At 42.6% G+C, this 22,126-nt stretch overlaps 1 protein-coding gene across 2 annotated transcripts in view; it reads left to right on the top strand.

The window, feature by feature from the left end:
- C1QTNF3 (C1q and TNF related 3) overlaps positions 1 to 20,968 on the top strand; it is a 28,505-nt gene extending 7,537 nt beyond the window's left edge. For both annotated transcript variants that reach the window (XM_045848012.1, XM_045848013.1), the window contains exons 3-6: positions 8,444 to 8,598; positions 10,223 to 10,352; positions 12,304 to 12,403; positions 18,937 to 20,968. In XM_045848012.1, coding sequence (XP_045703968.1) covers positions 8,444 to 8,598; positions 10,223 to 10,352; positions 12,304 to 12,403; positions 18,937 to 19,096 — 545 coding nt within the window. In that variant the 3' untranslated portion in view covers positions 19,097 to 20,968. The remainder of the gene's footprint in view (positions 1 to 8,443; positions 8,599 to 10,222; positions 10,353 to 12,303; positions 12,404 to 18,936) is intronic.
- Positions 20,969 to 22,126: the final 1,158 nt, after the last annotated feature.

Genomic DNA, 22,126 nt, shown 5'->3' with positions numbered 1-22,126 from the left:
ATTTTTAATCATTGTTCAAATACAGTTTTCTCCTTTTTACTCCCAATCCATTCCCCCCTCCCACCCCTCCCCACTTCCCTCCCATTACCACCCTCCCCTTAGTTTATGACCATGTGTCCTTTAAGTTTGTTCCTGTGAACCCTTCCCACTGTCCCCTGAAATTCCCTCTTCTCTCCCCTCCGGTCACCATCAGCCTGTCCTCTATTTCAGTGTCTTTGGTTACATTTTGTTTGTTTCTTTGTTTTGTTATTTAGGTTCCTGTTAAAGGTGAGATCACATGGTATTTGTCTTTCACTGCCTGGCTTGTTTTGCTTAGCATAATGTTTTCCAGCTCCATCCACGCTGTTGCAAAGGGTAGGAGCTCCTTCTTTCTTTCTGCTGCATAGAATTCCACTGTGTAAATGTACCATAGTTTTTTGATCCATTCATTTACTGATGGGCACCTAGGTTGCTTCCAGCACCTAGCTATTGTAAATTGTGCTGCTATGAACATTGGGGATGCAGAGGTTCTTTTGGATTGGTGTTTTAGTATTCTTAGGATAGAGTCCCAGCAGTGGAATTGCAGGGTCAAAAGGCAGATCCATTTTTAGTTTTCTGAGGAAGTTCCATACTGTTTTCCATAGTGGTTGTACCAGTCTGCAATTCCACCAATGGTGCACTAGGGACTCCTTTTCTCCACAACCTCTCCAACACTTGTTGTTTGTTGCTTTGTTTATGATGGCCATTCTGTCTGGTGTGAAGTGGTATCTCCTTGTGGTTTTAATTTGCATCTCTCTGATAGCTAGCGATATTGAACATCATTTCATGTGTCTTTGGATTTTCTGTATGTCCTCCTTGGAGAAGCGTCTGTTCAAGTCCTTTGCCCACTTTTTAATTGGATTCCTTGTCTTCTCAGAGAACAGTCTTGTAAGTTCTTTATATATTTTGGAGATTAAACCCTTGTCTGAGGTATCATTGGCAAATATGTTTTCCCATACAGTTGGTTCTCTTTTAATTTTGATACTGTTTTCTTTGGCTGTGCAGAAGCTTTTAATTTTGATGAGGTCCCATTTGTTTATTCTTTGCTTTATGTCCCTTGCTCTAGGGGACAAGTCAGTAAAAAAGTTTCTTCGTGAAATATCTGAGATTTTCCTACCTACGTTCTCCTCTAGGACTTTAATGGTGTCACCTTTTATATTTAAGTCTTTTATCCACCTTGAATTTATTTTTTGTATATGGTGTAAGTTGGTGCTCAAGTTTCATTTTTTTTGCACGTGGCTGTCCAGTTCTCCCAACACCATTTGTTGAAGAGGCTATTTTTACTCCATTTTATGTTGCTGCCTCCTTTGTCAAATATTAATTGACCATAGAGACTTGGGCTTATTTCTGGGCTCTCTGTTCTGTTCCATTGGTCTATGTGCCTGTTTTTATGCCAGTACCAGGCTGTTTTGATTACAGTGGCCTTGTAGTATAGTTTAGTGTCGGGTATTGTGATCCCTCCTACTTTACTCTTCTTTCTCAAAATTGCAGCAGCTATTCGGGGTCGTTTATAATTCCATATAAATTTTTTGAAGTGTTTGTTCTATGTCTGTGAAATATACCATTGGTACTTTAATAGAAATTGCATTCAATGTGTAAATTGCTTTGGGTAGTATGGACATTTTGATGATATTAATTCTTCCAATCCATGAACACGGTATATGTTTCCATTTGTTTGTGTCTTCCTTGATTTCTTTCCTGAGTGTTATAGTTTTCTGAATACAGGTCTTTTACCTCTTTGGTTAGGTTTATTCCTAGATATTTTATTTTTCTTTTTGCTATTTCAAATGGAATTTTTTCCTTGATCTCTGCTTCTGCTGTTTCATTGTTGGTGTATAGAAATGCCTTTGATTTCTGGATATTGACTTTGTATCCCGCTGTTTTGCCAAATTCATTTATTAGGTCAAGCAAGTTTTTGGTAGAGTCTATAGGATTTTCTATGTATACTCTCATGTCATCTACAAACAGTGACAGTTTTGTTTCCTCCTTTCCGATTTGAATGCCTTTTATTTCTTTTTCTTGTCTGATTGCTGTGGCTAAAACTTCCAGTACTATATTGAACAGAAGTGGTGAAAGTGGACAGCCTTGCCTTGTTCCTGATCTTAGTGGAAAAGATTTTAATTTTTTGCCCATTGAGTATGATGCTGGCTGTAGGTCTCTCATATATGGCCTTTATTATGTTGAGGAATGTTCCCTCTATTCCCACTTTGCTGAGTGTTTTTATCATGAATGGGTGCTGTACCTTGTCAAATGCTTTTTCTGCATCAATTGATATAATCATGTGGTTTTTGTCTTTGCTTTTGTTTATGTGATGTATTACATTTACTGACTTGCGAATATTGAACCATCCTTGCGTCCCTGGAATGAATCCCACTTGGTCATGGTGTATGATCTTTTTAATGTATTGTTGGATGCAGTTTACCAGTATTTTGTTGAGGATTTTAGCGTCAATGTTCATCAGTGATATTGGCCTGAAGTTTTCTTTCTTTGTTGTGTCTTTATCTGGTTTTGGAATTAGGATGATGTTGGCCTCATAAAAAGAGTTTGGGAGACTCCCATCTTTTTGGATTTTTTAGAATAGTCTGTGAAGGATAGGGGTTAGCTCTTCCTTAAATGCTTTGTAGAATTCTCCTGTGAAACCATCTGGTCCAGGGCTTTTGTGTGTTGGGAGTTTTTTTGATTACTGCTTCAATTTCTTTTGTTGTTATTGGTCTGTTCAGGCTTTCTGCTTCTTTTTCATTGAGTTTTGGAAGATTATATTTTTCTAGAAATTTGTCCATTTCACCTAGGTTTTCAAATTTCTTGGCATACAGTTCTTTGTAGTAATTTCTTACAATTCTTTGTCTTTCTGTGGTATCTGTTGTAACCTCTCCTCTTTCATTTCTAATTGTGTTTATTTGGGTCTTCTCTCTTTTTTTCTTGATGAGTTTGCTTAAGGGCTTGTCAATTTTGTTTATCTTTTCAAAGAACCAGCTCTTGGATTCATTGATCCTTAGAATTGTGCTTTTAGTCTCTATGTCATTTAATTCTGCTCTGATCTTGGTCATTTCCTTCCCTCTGCTTGCTCTGGGTTGCCTTTGTTGTTGTTCCTCAAATTCTTGTAGACGTAGGGTTAGGTTGTTTGTTTGGAATGTTTCTAACCTTTTTAGGTGGGCCTGTATCGCTATGAACTTCCCTCTCAGGAGTGCCTTGGCTGTGTCCCATAAGTTTTGGGTTGTTGTGAGTTCGTTTTCATTTGTTTCCAGAAACGTTTTGATTTCTTCCCTAATGTCATTCTTGACCCATTCATTGTTTAATAGCATGCTATTTAATCTCCATGATTTTGAGTGTTTTTGGTTTTTTTCCTTAGGGTTGGTTTCTAGCTTCAGTCCCTTGTGGTCTGAAAAAATGCTTGGTATGATTTCAATTTTCTTGAAATTCTTGAGGCTTGTTTTGTGTCCTATCATGTGGTCTATCTTTGAGAATGTTCCGTGTACATTTGAAAAGAATGTATATTTAGCTTCTTTTGGATGGAGAGCTCTGTATATATCAGGAAAGTCCATTTCATCAAGGGTATTGTTCAATGCCACAATATCTTTGTTGATATTTTGTTTAGAAGATCTGTCCATTTTTGATAGTGGGGTGTTAAAATCTCCCATTATAATTGTGTTGCTGTCCATATCTTTCTTGAAGTCCTCTAAGATTTTCTTTATGTATTTTGGGTGCTCCTATGTTGGGTGCATATATATTTACAATATTTATGTCTTCTTGATGGATTCTTCCCTTGAGTATTATGAAGTGACCTTCTGGGTCTCTCTTTATGGACCTTTTTTGGAAGTCTATTTTGTCTGATATGAGTATTGCTACCCCGGCTTTTTTTTTCCTGTCCATTTGCTTGGAAGATTTGTTTCCAGCCCTTCACTTTCAGCCTGTGTAGGTCTTTTATCCTGAGGTGGGTCTCTTGTAGACAGCAGATATGTGGGTCATTTTTTTCTTATCCATTCAGCTATTCTGTGTCTTTTGATTGGAGCATTTAATCCATTTACGTTTAAGGTTATTATTGATAGGTACTTATTCATTTTCTTTTATGTACATGTGTTCCTCTCTCTCTCTCTCTCTCTCTCTCTCTCTCTCTCTCTCTCTTTCCCTTCCCTTCCTTAAAGCAGTCCCTTTAGGATCTCTTGCAGAGCTGGTTTGGTCGAGGCGTATTCTTTTAGACTTATTTTGTCTGGGAAGCTTCTTATTTGGCCTTCTATCTTGATTGAGAGCCTTGCTGAATATAGCAGCCTTGGTTGCAGACCTCTGGTTCTCATTACCTGGAGTATTTCTTGCCATTCTCTTCTGGCTTGAAGTGTTTCCATTGAGAAGTTGGCTGTTAGCCTTATTGGGGCTCCCTTGAATGTTACTTCCTTTTTCTCCCTTGCTGCCTTTAAGATTCTCTCTTTGTCTTGAAATTTTGCCATTTTAATTATGATGTGTCTTGAGGTGGGTCTCTTTGGGTTCCTCTTGATTGGGACTCTCTGTGTTTCCTGGATTTGTGTGACTTTTTCTCTCATCAAATTAGGCAAGTTCTCCTTCATTACTTGTTCAACTAGGTTTTCGGTCCCTTGTTCTTCTTCTTCTCCTTCTGGTATCCCTATTATACGGATATTATTACGTTTCATATTGTCTTGCATTTCTCTTAATCCCTCTTCATTCTTTCTGAGCCTCTTTTCCTTTTCTTGCTCTTTCTGGATGTTGTTTTCTACTTTGTCCTCCAGCTCGCTAATCCGATCTTCTGCTTCATCAATCCTGCTTTTCATTCCTTCTACTGTGTTCTTCAGTTCAGAAATTGTATTCTTCATTTCCTCTTGACCTTTGTTGAGAGTTTCTATTTCTTTTTTCATGTTTATATAGTTTGCAGTGAGATTGATGTAGTTTCCCTCTAATTTCTGAAAACTCAATGTGAGTTCATTGAACTTCCTGGTAATCATTGTTTTGAACTCACTGTCTGATAGTTGAGTTGCCTCTATTTCATTTAGCATTTTTCCTGAGGCTTCCTCGTTTCCCTTCAGTTGGGGGTTGTTTCTTTGTTTTCTCATTGTTCGTGTGTTTCTTCTTTTTTCTTCTTGTTTGTTAATTTGATCTGTTCTGATTCCCTGTAATTATGGTGTGAACTTCTGTGGTAGAATATTTGTGAGATTCAGTGGTGCAATCTCCTTCGTGTATCCTGGTGTTCACAGCTTCCCTCTACTCTTTTTTTGTGATCAGTTGGAGGAATAAGGCAAAATGGTTTAAGACAGCAAGACAGTATACTATGATATTTACATTAGCAGCCAGTAGAGAAGAGATGGGTTATCCTTTGGCTCCTTATAGTGTTGACCGTGATCCTCCACCCCACTATCCACGTTTTAGAAATGGTGGAAAGAAGGTAAGACTCTTATTGGGGACGAGAGGATTGTTAGTGGAATCTAGAAAGCTGTGAGGCTGTAGGAGGTCAGATTCTAAGGTAGGGTTGGATTAAAGATTAGTATATAGGAGTAGTGTGTAAAAGAATAGAGACAACCCCCACAATAGTATAGTTCAGAAAATTGCAAAGTGGGCTGAGATCAGGTAGGGGTATTGAGAAGTATTTACAATTGTATAGACTAGGTCTTACTAACAGTAATAGTAAAGTGACAATCTTGTGGCAGAATCGATGAGGTCTAGATAACAAGAATAAAGAGTATAGAACCTTGAGAGGTGTATTAATGGAACACAGATGAAGGATAGTAACTTATCAACACCTTGTAACTGAGATACCAGGGGGAACCTATCAAATGATAGTATAACCAGCCAAGCAAAGAAGATTATACAGAAAGAAAAAGAATACCAAAATAATATTAAAATAAAAAATGTCAGAAAAGTGAGAAAAAGATAATACAAATTTTCAGTAACTTGCAAGATTAAAAAAAAAAGAAAAAGGAAAGAAAAGCAGAAGATGTAGTGCAGGAGAGATAAATTTGGAGTGGAAAGAATAATATTAGGATGAATGAAAGAGAAACATAAGGGATTGCGAGATAAAAATAATAAGAATTGAAAAATAAAATGTCACATAAAACACAAGATAAAATCAATCAACTAACAGCCACAAAGACCAAACCAAACCAAAGCAAACCAAAGCAAAGCAAACCAAACCAAACAAAAAAAAAGAGAAAAAAAAAAGAAAAAAAAAAAAGAAACCTCTTGTTGGTTTCTAACTGGCCAGACCAGTTTTTCTGATCTTGCTGGCTTCAGCTGGCTGAGGGACCTTTGAAATGCTTCTCTCTCTCCCAGCCCAAATCTCAGCAAGTCTGTCAGAATACAGACTTGCTGTACCCTGGGCGCTCCCGAGCACACTGGCTCTCTGGATCTCACTTCCACATTCTTCCAGACTCCGGGGTCCTGCAGGATTCCAGCTCTATGATCTCAGGAGGCACCCACGACTTTTTGGGATTCACTGTACCCTCCCTGGGAATCCTAAAAGGGTGCGCCCTTCCCCCAAACTTTTGAAATTCGGGGTCTAGGATCGCCCTAAGCGCCTCGCCGTGCCCCCGTTCCGGGTTCACAGCGAGTGCGAGACAGTCTTCCTGATGGTGGGCAAGCCGAGCCCTTTCCAGCTCCGAGGTCACCGTCGAACCACACTCCAACCGGGTGTTGGCGCTTTTCCCGACTCCCCCGGTCGGGCTGGCTGGAAATTTCTGAGCCACTACTGTAGGAACGCACCCAGCACCACGTCCCTCCTGGGATCCCGGCGCGCAATTCAGGCCTCCCTATGGGGCGCGAACTGAGCGCGTTCTGACTCTGTGCTCTCCACCGATCTGCACTTCCTCCGGGCTAGGGGTGCCGGCTAGGGGTGCAGGCGCTCTTCCAGGCTGCCCCTGGTCCTGTCGGCCAGAGGCCCTGACTTCTCCTAAGTCTCTGGGCGGGTGTTCATAGTCCCTGGGCAATTTTTTCCCAGTCCAACTGGCCAATCTGTTCCGTCTAGCAACACGTTCTCCCCTGGAGTTGCTCACCCCCCGTATTCGGGGGAGGGAGCAGCGACTCCCCTCTCCCGGGAGCCCCGAGCACCGGGCCTGGGGACTGCACACCCCTAGTCCCCGCGCCGATCCCTGGGCCCCTTTGTCCTGAAAATGTCTCCTTACCGTCTGGTTTTTCCGTGATCACAATAATTTTTGATGTCCTGCTTTCAAAAGTGATCCGGTAACCTAGTCCACTTGCTCTGTTTCTCCACCGATCTGCGAGTTTCCCTCCTCTTCACAGAAGCCGAGAAAAACGCTGCCTAGAGTAAAGCCGCCATCTTCCCGTCCACCAGGAGCAGTTTTGTCATGAGCTCCTTAACCTGTAAACAAAGTCAGAGTCCATCCAGCTGGAAGGTTGCCGTCCTAGTGTGGTAACCGATCAGAGGTGGCAGGCAGAGTAAACAACAGAAGGGCCTGAAATTCAACAATTATAAGAAAAAAAGAGGTATAGAAATTACCCGTGGTGGCAAAGAGAAGGGAAGGGCTGAGATTGTTATCCAAATCTTGTTTCCAACGTTATAAAAAAATTATAATTTTTTAGCCCTGGCTGGTGTAGCTCAGTGGATTGAGCGCGGGCTGTGAACCAAAGTGTCGCAGGTTCGATTCCCAGTCAGGGCACGTGCCTGAGTTGCAGGTCATGACCCCCAGCAACTGCACATTGATGTTTCTCCCCCTCTTTCTTTCTCCTTCCCTTCTCTCTCTAAAAAAAATAAATAAATAAAAATCTTTTAAAAAATTATAATTTTTTATCAAAGATTTTAAATGTTTTGTTGAAAACTTCAGAAAGACAGGAAAGTATGTGTAAGAGTACAAAGATCACTCATGATTCATCCATTTAGAAAGCAACACTGTAAACATTTTCATGTAATTTGTTCTAGTCTTTCCCCCCTTTGGATATAACACACACATATACATGCATGACACTGTGTGTGTACATAACATCCACACATGGTGTTATGCTATCTTTATTGATTTATAGCCTTTTACCTAAAAATATAATGAATATTATTAATGTTATTAAATATTTTTGTTTAGCATTCTTTTTGGTGACTATATAATATCATCTCCTGATTGTATAATTCTTTTAAACTTTAGCCCTTCCAGTATTGGTGGACATTTAGGTGGTTTCTAGTCTTTGCTGCTATAAGTGATGCTTTGATGATCAGTTTTCTGCACAATGTTTTTTTTTTCATCCAAGTCTTGATTGATGAGAATCACAGGCTTTGGAGGCTTGAGAGTCTCTAAGGCAACAGTTTTCAGTGTCTCGTTTAAACAGACCCCACTTCATGGCGCCTCCCTGGCTGTACTGGAACTGTTTCCAATGGTTCCTTTCACAGCTGAGTGTGTGCATTTCGGGGCTGTGTTTGTATAAAAATGGGTGGTATGAGTGATGGGCTTTCTCACGCGGTGCTGTCTGGTTGTTTAAGGAAACCACGGAAACAACGGCAATAACGGAGCCACTGGTCACGAAGGGGCCAAAGGGGAGAAAGGAGACAAAGGCGACCTGGGCCCACGAGGGGAGCGGGGGCAGCATGGCCCCAAAGGAGAAAAGGGCTACCCGGGGATTCCACCAGAACTGCAGGTAAACCACCCTCAGCTTGTCTCCAGGTGATTTCTACGTTGTCCCCGCCCTCGGGGTCCAAGATTCAGAAGGCTAGGGTACTTCCGCGAGCTCGCACCAACGCTGAGGGAGTCTGAGGCTCGTTCATGTGTCTCCAGCGTGGGATGTTTGCACAAGGCCTGTGCTGCTCCCAGCGCTTTGCAGTCACTCTCGGGGAGGAGAACAACTTTTCAAGGATGAAATGCGATTCCCTCAATAGACCAAATACAAGGCAACCCTGAATATGAGCTCATTTCCCATTTCCCAAATTCGAAGATATGCTAAATAAAAAGGTTTTTGGCAACTTGAATATATAAATTTCTAGCTACATAAACTATTATAAGCAGACATTTGAACATTCCACTTATTTATTGATTTTGTTACATTTACATATTTAAATCACATATTAAGGTACAAATGTTACTATCAACTCAGATTTTTATGGCAAAATTTTTATTTAAATATTTCTCACTAATATCTTCATCACTAGAGACATTTAATTTTGTTATCCACCCTCAGATTTCCAGACCAGATCATATTTATTTCATCTTAAAGGTTTTTAAAATTTACATGCAAGGCTGGAATTGGACATTGTATCCCAAGCACCTATTTGTCTATTTTTTATTTCTCTTTTCAGTGATCTCCACACTTTGTTTTTTGCTGCCAATAACATCTAAAACCCAAAATATGAAGTTAGGTTACCAAGAAAATTGCTAAATCTGACCTGTTTTTGGCTAATATTTTTTAAATCAATTCTCCCAGGGGACACCTAGGAACACTGAAAGTTAGCATTCTTTGTTAAAGTTGCTTCCAGCTGGTGTGTCTTCCCGAAACAGTGGGTCACGGTTGAACTAAAGTAACTGAGGGAATGTGCTGTAATGTGAGAGCTTTTTCAAGAACTGGAATATAAAGCAGGTCTTGTCTGAAAGGTCAGTGGGGGAAACTTCGCCTCTCATTTGGGCACAGTCAGCGGTGGTCTGACCGTGGATGAATTCCGTCATTTTTCTGGGCCTCGTGAGCTAGAGGTCCTGTGTGCCACTCGAACTGCTTTTGTGGTTTTGTAACACTTTCATGAATGTTGCTTAATAATTTTAGCAACCTGGGAGCCGTGTGTCGGTATAAATTTACAAAGCAAAGGGGACAGAGGCCACTTGGCCAGCTTAAAGGTAGATGATAACATGGATGATAAACTCTCTCAAAGCTGACACTCTAACCCCCAACCTGTGAGTGGTTGTACCCTGGCTGAGGGCTTCAAAGATTCTTGATACACTGATGTGCTTTTAATGGGTATACGTGTAAGATTTCACCCCAATTTTTCCAACATGGCTTGATCATAGAAATTTCACATTTAAAAAAGTATTTTAAAGTCTATATTCCTTGAAGCACATGATCAGAAGAACTGTTAATATACATGATGTTTTAAGGGCTACATAGCATAAAAATGTTAGGAAGTACCATGATTCATTGAATTCACTCTTCATAGATTCATGTTTAAGTGATTTCTCATCTTGCTGTTACAAATGGTGTTGGAATAAACTCATGTGCACAAAAACTTTACGTCTTTAAAATAAATGACCTATTAATTGACCCCCAACTCTTTTCTTAGATTGCATTCATGGCTTCTCTGGCAACACACTTCACCAATCAGAACAGCGGCATTATCTTCAGCAGTGTGGAGACCAACATCGGAAACTTCTTTGATGTCATGACTGGTAGATTCGGGGCCCCAGTGTCAGGTGAGATGTAAAACAAGTGAATGGCCAAAGCAATCAATCTAGCAATCAAGAAGGAAGAAAGTGAGAGGGAGGGAGGGAAAGAGGGAGGGAGGGAGGGAGGAAGGGAGGAAGGAAGGAAAAAGGGAAGGAGGGAAGAAAGGAGAGAGGAAAGAGGAAAAGAAGGAAGGAATGAAGGGGGAGGGAACAAGGCAAAGAAGACATTAAGGAAATTGAGGATTGTTTCTAATTCTGGTTAAAACAAGCAGATGATCTACAGATTTCTATTGAATTTCAAAGTAAATAAATTAGAATCTGAAAAGACAAAAATGATGCAGAAACTGGCCCACAGTGTCCTCATCATTATGGATGAAATGAGACATTCACATGAACTACCAGGTCTGGTGGAGGAAAAGGGACAGCATGGCTTTCTCTCAAGGGGAGCAAAAGCCTTGGCCTTTGCCGTGACTGGCCTGGCCTTTGTTGGGTTTCTCCACATATTACCTGATGGTCCTCATTTACTAGTCACGGGTTTGCTTTAGGTGGTTACCTTTTACAGAAAACAAAGGAGCCAATCCCGCTAATCACACCACAGAAGAGACATTATTTGCAAATGAAAAGGCAAAAGTGGTTGAACCGGTTACACTCATCCTTGGAAGGTTTAGCATGGGTTTTAGGAAGTTACTTTGCAGTAAATGTCCTCAATTCAGGGTGAGGGAGTTTTTTTTAGCAAGAACAAGACTCAAAGTGGCCTAGGCACAATGTAGGCCTGATTCCCCACGGGAGAACCTATCCGTGGGCATGGGTTCTGTGCATCTCCCAGTGGGAGCTGGACCCATGCCACGCAGAATGGTCTCCTACACAAAAACACTTTAAAAATGATGGCCATAGTTACTAAGATTACTGTCTCTGATTTGAACTGAATCAAATAATCCCTAAGAGGGCATAGTTATCCCTGACTTTGAAAGTTCTTATACCATAAGTCTCACAGTTAAATGTGTCATAACACTATTCTCTCCTTGCCACCATCCCAAGGAGGGTCTGATCCTTTTAAAAATCTTTAAACATTAAAAAAAAAATTTAAGCCCTTCTGTATTCATTTCCCATCATTATTGTAACAAATTACAAACTAAGGAGCTTAAAATGTAAAATTATTCTTATGTAACTCTGGAGGTCAGAAGTCCCAAATCAGTCCAGCTGGGCTAAACTCAGTGTCTAGACAGTGCTGGTTCTTCTAGAAACATCAGGGATGACTCCAGTGTGTAGAGGCTGCCAGTGTCCTGTCCCTTGGCCAAATCACTTTCATCTCTGCTCCCACTGTCACACCACCTTCCCCTCACAGGTTCTGATCATTTTGGCTCTCTTATCAGCATGGTGGGATTCCCTTGGGGCCACCTGAATAATGCAGGGTAACCTCCCCATCTCAAGATTCTGAACATAATAATACCTGCAAAGTCCCTGTTGCCACATGAGGTAACATTTACAGATGCCAGGGACTTTAGGACATAGGCATATTTGACAGTCGTTCTTCAGTCCCCCACAGCTTCCTTACTTTCTAGCACCATGAGCTGCTTCAGGCTCATCTTGCCTTTTCCCCGTCCCAGCTTTGGAAACACCCACTTTTCCAGGGAGCCCTTTTCTGCTATTGGAGATTAGGGTTTAGAAACCAAGATCCGGGTAGTAAGTGTGCTCATTGCTACTGTGATGTTTGTGTATGGTTTTATAGTAACCCATGTACACACACAAGTACATTTCCCTATCTGTCTATAAATCAATATTGTGTCAAAACATTTAAAGCATTTTCAAGGTGAAAGCAGACAAAGGGTCACCCAGACAATTAAGGGCCGAGAGGAACCTACACACCACGTAGATTATCAACAAGTGCGAAGTCATGTAGCTTATCTCCCTGCCACCTCGTGGTCTTCAGTGCTCTGTATAGTAATACAAATGTGAATAAATGTCCACCTCTTTTTAGGTGTGTACTTCTTCACCTTCAGCATGATGAAGCACGAGGATGTTGAGGAAGTGTATGTGTACCTCATGCACAATGGAAATACAGTCTTCAGTATGTACAGGTGGGTGGTCTTTTCTATAATAGGTAACATCCATGCCACCGTGTTTACTCAAAGGAAGGCCAAGGCCAGGGGACTCAACAGGAATCACCAGAGCCTGTTGTGGACCCTGTCATCACTGAGAGCTCCTGGCACCACTACATGGCCAGATGATGTCACTGGGAAGAGATAAACCTGATGAACGTGAGCGTAAACAGGCCAAGAGGCCTTGAGCTAATTATTAGCAACACTCCCCACAACTAATAATTTGTGTTCTTTTCTTAGTTCATGACCTCTTCCCTTCTCTCTCATCCTTTTCTCCTGCTTTTCTACTTCCCGATGCCCTTAGCTTAGAGTTCAGCCCCACGGACAGCCTTCTCTGCCATCCCTGTGGGCCAGCGGGCTGAGAGCTGGGAGGAGTTTCTTCTCTGTTGGCTGTGCTTCTGCTCTGATATTTACCCCAGCAAACTGGCACCAAGGCTCCTTCGAAAAAAATGAAAAGAAATAGTTCAACTTGTTCTGATGTAAGCTTACGATATGGGAGAGAGGCAGATAGCCAACATCTTCCCCATAAGTAAATTGGGTGGTGAGTTATCTATGAAAGACTCTGGGACTATTCTCATTTCCATGTTATTTTTGATGACTTGTGGGGGTTGCCATATTTTCTGCTGGAGCCTGACTTCCAGTGGGGGGTTGTGTTTGAAATGCCAAAGAAAAAAGAAATGAATCAGGTAGATGAAGATGCTGCAACAAAGAGATCCAGAATGTAGTGGCTCCTCCACCCCAGAATGCAATTTGCTTGACCAGTTCCAGGTTTGAGGTATGAGGCAGAAAGGGAGAAGGAGGAGATTGTGTGAAGGAGGAGAGGGTGGGTGTCCGCCTTCTTTTTGAAGATGTAGTCTGGCAAAAGTAGTTCTGCCTTCTGTGAAATTGACTCCCAAATTCTCACTGGCCATTGTCTTTGCCACAATCAGAAGGAGGAAAGAGCAACAAGCTTGTGGAAATGTTTACGCATGAGGCGCTCTATTCGGAGAACTTTGTCGCATTGTCCCCTGCTCAACTTCACCCAACCAAAGACAGCCAGGCCATGCAGAGGAGCTCCTGTGGAAGAGGGGACGTAAAGTCTGGTGAACAGCTGGCCTTCTCTGCCCTGCCCTTGGCTACTGAGTATCTGTTGAACCCTTCTTTCTGCACTTAGAATCCATGTCTCAGCTCATAGATAGAGAGCAGGATGACGGCTATGGGGGAGGAGTTAGGGAGGTAGAGGGATTGAGCAGAAAGGAAAAAGGACTCATACACATGGACAACAGTGTGGTAATGGCGGGGTAAGGGAGTATCAGGGGGATAAATGGCGATGAAAGAAATTCAGTTAAAAAATTCAATGAACGAACACATGTCTCCCTATCTCTGTCTGCATGGGACGTCCCCCACACCGCAGTGAAGGCATGCAGCTCAGAGCCCAGAGCCCCAGGACGAGCAGCCCTTTCCTTCAAGTCAGTTTCTGGGCTGTTTTCCTCTTGGGACCCCGATTCTGTCCTCTAGGCAGGTTTCCTTGTTTCTTCGTCTCTGTGGCTACATCTAAAATGTTAGAAAGTTCTCCCCAGGGCCTTTCCCAGCCCACTTTCCGCTGGTGCAAATTGAAGGCTAAGAGGGTCTAGTTGAGCATCCCAAGCTCTTTTTAGATCAGGTTTGTTGTTTTTTGAGGGAGAGAGGGGAGGTAACACTATTTTCTCAGAAACTAGGCAGATCTTTTATCTATTTGCTACCAGTCCGTTATATGTTAGTAAACCACATCCCATGGTATTTTCTTGACCTCTAGCTTTTCAGCTTGTTATTTCCTTTGTTTCTGGTCTTCATGTCTTTTTCTCTCAACTTCATGGTGGCTCCCAGAAGACTTTCAAAAACAATATACTTTGGTAGCATGGTAATGTTTTTGAAACTATTTTTATTAAGGTATAATTGACATACGACCTTCTATTTATTTCAGAAGCACAACATAATGATTCAATATTTGTATCTATTATAAAATGATCACCACGATAAGTCTAGTTAACATCCATAACCATATATCATAAAATAATTTTTCTTGTGATAAGAACCTTTAAGATTTACTATTATAGCAACTTTCAAACATGCAATGCAATATCATTAACTATAGTCACCATGCCTTACACGGCATCTGCATGACCTATTTATGTTATAAATGGAGGTTTGTACCTTTGATTCCTTTTCCCCATTTTTGCCCACCCCCCTCCCACCCCCACTACTACCTCTGGCAACCACCCATCTGTTCTTTGCATAAAATTTTTTTTCTTTTTGATTCCACATGTAAGCGAGCTCATGTAGTATTTGTCTTTCTTTGTCTGACTTATTTCACTTAGCATAATGCCCTCACGATTGATCCGTATTGTCATAAATGGCAAGATTTCATTTTATATAGCTGAATGATAATAGTCCATTGCTTGTCCATTGCTTGCGTATACACCACATTTTCCTTATTCATTCATCCATTGAGGTCACTTAGGTTATTTCCATATTTTGTAATGCTGCAGTGAACATGGGGGTACATACATTTTTGAAGTCAATGTTTTCATGTTCTTTGGGTAAATATCCAGACCAGAATTGCTGGATCATATGGTAGCTCTTTTTTAATTTTTTGTGCAACCTCTATACTGCTTTCCATGTTGGCTGCACCAGTGATGCGTGGGTCCCCAGCCAGCAGCGATCATGGAATGCTGCGAATGGCTCGCCGAAAAACACGCGAGAAAAAACATGCACAGAGACAGACCAGTTTCTGTGGGGAAGTAGGGACGAAATGGCCACCCCCCCTAGTGGGGACCTCGCTGATTTACAGTCCATACCTGCTTTTATTGGGCTCATTTTGCATAATAATTCAGGTAAAGTACAATACTCATTAGGGGGAAGTAAGGAACCATAGAAAACAAGGAACTCTGCCGGTCTATTTTGAGTCGGTGTCAAAGAGCTGTAAGACTTTGAGGAACAAACTAACTTCCTCCTTGGACCCCTTTCATTCAACTGAGAGCATTCTAAACAAAGAAGGTTTCACAGTAATTTACATATTCTTTCTTAGGCCTGATCACCCGGGGAATCCACCCTTTTCAGCACAGAGCTGCACCACCCTGTCATTGTTTCAGGCTTAGGTGGAGCAAGGGAACTAAGGCAACCAAGAGACCAGGAGGTTTTCTCCCAGACGCTGAGAACTCAGGCTATGTCAAAGCCGAGGAGCGAGGGTCCATCACCCCCTTTTGCTGCAGCCCCCCAAGTCCTTTTGGGGGGCCTCCCAAAGTGATCGTGCCTGTCTTAGGTCATTCCCCCCTTGGGGAATCTTACCCGTCTTTGGTTAACCGACCAAGCTTTTTGGGGTTCAGTTATGAATAAAGCAGCAGAAGCAGCACTCCTGCCAGGGAGATAAGCTTTTGTCTCCTTGCTGGCTTACGGTTCCAAGGGCGTTCCCTTAGCCTTAGCCTAGGCGGGGGTTACAGCTTTTGATCCCAGTCAGGGTGGTTCCCAACACACCAGTTCACATTCCTTCCAACAATACACAAGGGTTCCCTTTTCTTCTCATCTTTGCCAATGCTTGTTATTTCTTGTCTGTTGATACTAGCCATTCTAACTGGTATTGTTACAGAACAGAAGAAGGGGGGCCTGGAACGATATACTATTATTGAAAGAAGGCCCCGGGTCCGTTATGTCCGCTGCCAGAGGAAAGACGTCTCTCAATGCCAGAGATTCGTGAAAAGGAAAGGAAATGTTTATTTAATGCTATACAGACTTAAAGTAGTGACCTAATGTCTTCATCAAAAACCCCAAAGTCCCCCAAAACACCCACAAACAGACACAGTCCTTCCTTCCTTCCCCCTTTGCCCAGTCCAGAGTACCGTATTTCAGGGAAGGAAAACAAAGTCCATGGCTCAGACAGTCCTCTGGTTCTTAGTCCTCCTTCTCGACTGGGAGACCTCCCTGGGTTCCCGGCACCCTCGGCTGAGTTGCCAGGATCTCTGCTAAAACCAGGTGGTGGTTCCCCTTCTAAAGCTGCGGGGGTCCCCACTCTGTCCAGGCCTCGTAGTTCTCCCTCTCAGGGCTGCGGGAAGGGGAGAGTCCCCACTCTGCCAAAGCCGTGTGGTTCTCTCTCCTAAAGCAGCACGGTTCTCTCTGGGATGCAGGAGTCTCCACTCCGTCAAAGCCGTGTGGTTCTCTCTTTCAATGGCTGCCAAGTCTGGGTTTTAAATCCCTGGGGCCAATCTTCCTCTGCAGCCTCATTTCCGACTCCTCCCACACTCGGCTTCACATGCCAGAACTCGTATCCTTCCAGCTTTACTGGGCTGCCATCTTGAGTCTGGGCAGGTGTGGCCCTCATGTCCTGGAGCCAATCTTCTCTGAGCTCCCACGCAGGCGCTGTAGCTTTGGGGGATCTGCCCCTCAGTCACGTCTTGGTGGGGAAGTTACTTCCATTCTCCCTGGCTCAGAGATGATCACAGCTATTTAACATATCTAAGCGACCAGCCAAAGGCTATAGATATGTTAAATGACCACACCAGAGGGTAGCTGCAAGGCTGTTGCTATGCAAAACAGATCTCAATGGCCTTGCTCCATTTGTCCCTTCCCCCAACCCACACCCTGGGTGGGGGGGATGGAGACATCTTAAAATCTCCTGGACACCTTAAGTTCTGGACCCCATTTCAAATGCCCATTTGGGGTCCCCCCTCTTGGCTGCACCCTGTAACAGTATGAGGTGATGCCTCATTGCGATCTTGATTTTTACTTACCTGATAATTAATGAAGTTGAGTGCCTTTTCATGTACCTGTTGGCCCACTGTATGTCCTCTTTAGAAGAATGTTCGGATCCTCTTTCCATTATTAGTTGGATTTTTTGTATTTTCTTTTCTTTTGCTATTAAGTTGTATAAGTTTTTAAAAATATATTTTGGATGCCAGCTCTTTATCAGATATCTGATTTGCAAATATCTTCTCCCATTCAGTAGGATGTCTCTTCATGTGTTTACGGGTTCCCTTGCTGTGCAGAAACGTTTTAGTTTGATGTAGTCCCACTTACTTACTTTTGCTCTCTTGCCTTTGCTTTCAGTTTCAAATTCCAAAAATGGTCACCAGGACTGATGTCAAGGAGCTCACCACCTATGTTTTCTCCTAGTTTTATGGTTTCAGGTCATACATTCAAGTCTGTCATTCATTTTGAGTTCATTTTTGTACAGGGCATAAAAGAGTGGCCCAGTTTCATTCTTTGGCATGTGGCTGTCCAGTTTCCCCAACTCCTTGTTAAAGACACTGTCCTCGAAAGGCGCTATGGCTCACCCACCACACTATATCACAGGCTGTGTCTGTCTGGCTGAATGAGAAGTCTTAATAGGCCAAAGTCCACTGTAGCTCTGTTCTTCCTCGTACAAAAGCACCTGGCTCTTCTAACCCTATTAGGCCCCAACATTCTGCTTCCTCTGCTTCCAACGTGTCGGTTCCTGTCTGAGCTCACCTATCCTAGCAACATCTTTCTAAAAGAAGCAAAGAGTGTTTTACCTTTTTCAATAGCTCCCTTACCTAGAGGATAACCTTGTAGGATTTAGGTCTACCTTCCAAGTTATCACGTGCTTTATGAAATGTTTTGCCACAGCATGACATGGCTCTCTAGTTTCAAGCCCATGGTATTTGTTTTCTTCACTGTTCTCTGCCTGACTATGAGCCAGTGCAACCCGCAGATGGTCCCTGCCCTCTGAGGGTTCGACTTACAATTCTTCTGCTTTATGAATGTGCAAAGGCAATATGCATTCAGTAGAAACCCTACTTCGAATTTCACGATGCCAGGCAGCATCAGGAGCCGCGGCTCCCAGCCAGTCACGTAATCTCGAGGGTAAAGAGCTGATACTTGATAGAGCATTCATGGGGTGAGACGATTTGACCAACTGTAGGCTGCTGCAAATGTTCTGAACATGTTTAAAGTCAGCCAGGCCAAGATATGACATTTAGTAGGTTAGGTGTAGCAAATACGTTCTCGACTTATGATATTTCAATTTACCATGGATTTATCTCGACATAATCCCACCGTAAACTGAGGAGTGTCTGTCCTCTAGTTTGGGATATGGCAGCACCCTAGTTAGTACCAAATTCTGGATTAGTTAGGGTAGACTAAAGTGCTGTAACACTGGCCAGCGTAAAGGCTTGCACAGAGTAGAGATTCCTTTTCTTCTCACGGAACAGTCCCGAGTGTTTTTTCCAGTTGTGATGGATGACAGAGAGCTTTCCTCTACACAGTCTTCCAGAACTCAGGCTCCAACATGCAACTTCCACAGTCATTCTGGTCATTGTCATTAGCATTCCCCACAATCATGATGAGATACGATTGAGGAGCGGTGTTTGTGAGGGGCGCATGGGCCAATTCTAATACAAGGGGCACAGGTCATCTAAGGAACTTAAGCACAGGACTATACCTAATGCCTGAGAGCTGAGAGAGAAAAGGGCAGATTTTGGCAAACAGCTGGCTCTCCCCTGTAAAGACTAAGTAGCTGGTGCCTTTTTTTTTCTTCCCAGCTACGAAACAAAAGGGAAATCGGATACGTCCAGCAACCACGCGGTGCTGAAGCTGGCCAAAGGAGATGAGGTTTGGCTGAGAATGGGCAATGGCGCTCTTCACGGGGACCACCAGCGCTTCTCGACCTTTGCGGGCTTCCTGCTTTTTGAAACTAAGTGAATATATGAAGAGACCAGCTCCACTTTGGGGAAGAATTGGAGCTGAACTGGTATTGTTATGATCTGAGGAACATTAGAGTGGAGGGTTCTATGTATTGTATTTTTTAAAGACACTTTTTGGTTACATTGCTAATCATGTTGCAGATACAGCAATAATGTGGGATGACTCAGGGGCTCAGAAGACGAAAACACAAAACAGCTTTCTCATGTGACCTTGACTGATATACTTACCACTTTTATCACTCTTCCCTAGGCACCTGAAAGAAAATTCCCCTCTTGATACAGGTTGGAAAAAATTGTTCCCATCAGAGAAGTCACTTGCAGAGAGTTTGGGCGGCTCTGTTTTTAATCAAATAGTAGCTTTCAGAAACTGCTGAGGTTGGGGTTCATCACTATAACTCTGCAGCAAACAGGATGCAGTGATTATGGTGGGGCTGGGCAAGGACAGGGGCAGTGTCAGGATCCAAGTGCCAGAAACATTTGCAAACCCGAGACCGGGAAGTTACACTTTGATCCGGTGGGTCACTATTCATAAATAAAGTACAGTTTTTTTTTGTTTGTTTGTTTGTTTTAGGAATTCCTGGTAGCTTTTAGATAGCAAAAGTATGCACAATGCCCACAGATAACCGACTCATTGTTTTTCAATAACGATACCGCTGTAATTAAATCCTAACTTCTTAGAATTTTCTCATGATCCAGAATTGGGTTGACCAGATCTGGTTTATGAGACTGACTCTTTGCCACTCACTGCATTTCTTAGAGCGCAGTAGACCTTTGTTGACGCTGCCCTGCAGAACCAGCTGGGGTGAGCTGAGGTCCACATTGCACGGATATCGTCACCTTCTTTTTCTCAGTCTAGAAATTACCCTGATGCACTTGACACACGCTGACAAGTCATGTGGAAGAAGCTGTAGACTCAGTTACACAGTCAAACTAATGGATACAAAATACAAGGGCATTCCACTTAGGAGACATATGACAGTGTCTTAACCTTTTTATTATAAAAAGATATGGCTTTTCTGATTATTTAACCAGTATCCACAGAGCAGCTGTGCCACTGGAGTTTTGCTTATCCCCCAATCTATCCATCAAGGGTTAAATTAGTCACCAAAGGAATATTCATGAGAATGCACCATCGATACAATCTGAAGATAGTACCTAAAATTGGTTTAAAGTGAAAAAAGCATCAATAAAGCATGTGTTTCCCCTGATGTGTAATCACATTTAAAATGCACCATTTGAGAGTTGCCTATCTGACAAATATCACATAATAAAGTCCCTCAGAAGTAATGAGCCCCTAATTTATTTTCTGTTACAATTTGAATTTCCACAGAGCTTTTAAACTGTGGGTTCACTTGGATTGATTACCCCAATATGGCTGGAGGCAGAGAAATGATCAACGAGGGAAGGCCACCCTATTAGCTAATGATGTGTTTCATGTTCAATTCAGCCTTTGACCCTTTTCTTTCCATTTGCAAATACTTTTAAACTCTTCCTGAATACACATGCAATGTGATTTAAAGGTGAATGGATATTAGCTATAATGTGCTTGACTGGTAATGTTTTTGTGATTTTGTATATGTCCCCCAGGCCTCACCCCTCCCTCTGGAGCGGTGGGGTCATGAGGTTGAAGTTGACTGTTACCAAATATCATAGTCTGTAAAAGTGCATTGGCAGGAGATGTTTGGATGTTGCATGCTGTCCAAAAGAATTCCGTATCTAAAGAACGCACACTTCAACTAAAGTACCTAGAGGAAGACATTGGCCTGGCTTTAGATCAAAATGAGGCAAGAAAAATGCAATAAACATTATGTGAAAAATAAACACACCTTTGTTAAATATACTGTTTTATCATGTTCTTAATAAAGTTGAATAGTCGTATAATTGTAAGTCACTGTGATTTGTCCACTCGAAGTTAAAATATTTGCCTGCAGATGATGTGAAGTCACATGGTGTATCGTGTGGGCACAGAGCGGCGTCACCTGTCCACCCCAAACTCCACTTCTCAGTTACTTTATGTTATAACTTCAACCTGAGTTCTAAAGGCATCGGTGTTTAGAGGACCCTTAATGAAATCTGAGTAACTTAAAGGTGAAGGGCTCTTCACTGCAAGCTGAAGTCTTTCTGTGTCGATGCCTCAATTCCAGTTTTCACCAAGATTTTGCTTTGGCCGGTGGAAAGCACTTGGGGCTTGCACTTGAGTCCTGGGTATGACGAGACTGATTAGTAATCAAGGCTGGGAGAAGGCCAAGATAATTATCCGTGTTTCACAATTTGACTCATCGCCAGAATTAGATTTGAAACTCTAGGAAATAGAAGGTAAGGGTCATGGGAAATTTAAAGCTATCAGCTAAGCAACCAAGTTTTAAATTCTAAAATCCGAGGGAAAGCAAACTCCATCAACGAAGCCTTGGGTTTCCGCTTCTGTTACAGAGTGCAGCCAAGAGGGGGAGCCCCAAATGGGCATTTGAAATGGGGTCCAGAACTTAAGGTGTCCAGGAGATTTTAAGATGTCTCCATCCCCCCACCCAGGGTGTGGGTTGGGGGAAGGGACAAATGGAGCAAGGCCATTGAGAGCTGTTTTGCATAGCAATAGCCTTGCAGCTACCCTCTGAGCGTGGTCATTTAACATATCTATAGCCTTTGGCTGGTTGCTTAGATATGTTAAATAGCTGTGATCATCTCTGAGCCAGGGGAATGGAAGTAACTTCCCCACCAACACGTGACTGGGGGCAGATCCCCCAAGCTACAGCGCCTGCATGGGAGCTCGGAAAAGATTGGCTCCAGGACATGGGGCCACACCTGCCCAGACTCAAGATGGCAGCCCAGTAAAGCTGGAAGGATACGAGTTCTGGCATGTGAAGCCGAGTGTGGGAGGAGTCGGAAATGAGGCTGTAGAGGAAGATTGGCCGCGGGGATTAAAAACCCAGACTTGGCGGCCATTAGGAGAGAACCGTGCTGCTTTAGGAGAGAGAACCGTGGTGCTTTAGGGGAGAGAACCATGTGGCTGTGGAGGTGCAGAGAGGATCAC

Source organism: Phyllostomus hastatus, unplaced genomic scaffold, assembly GCF_019186645.2.
Source record: "Phyllostomus hastatus isolate PE091 unplaced genomic scaffold, TTU_PhHast_1.1 phas_contig_58, whole genome shotgun sequence".
In the NCBI taxonomy this organism is placed as follows: domain Eukaryota; kingdom Metazoa; phylum Chordata; class Mammalia; order Chiroptera; family Phyllostomidae; genus Phyllostomus; species Phyllostomus hastatus.
The sequence above is the reverse complement of the archived record's forward strand: the minus strand, read 5'-3'. Positions and strand labels throughout refer to the sequence as shown.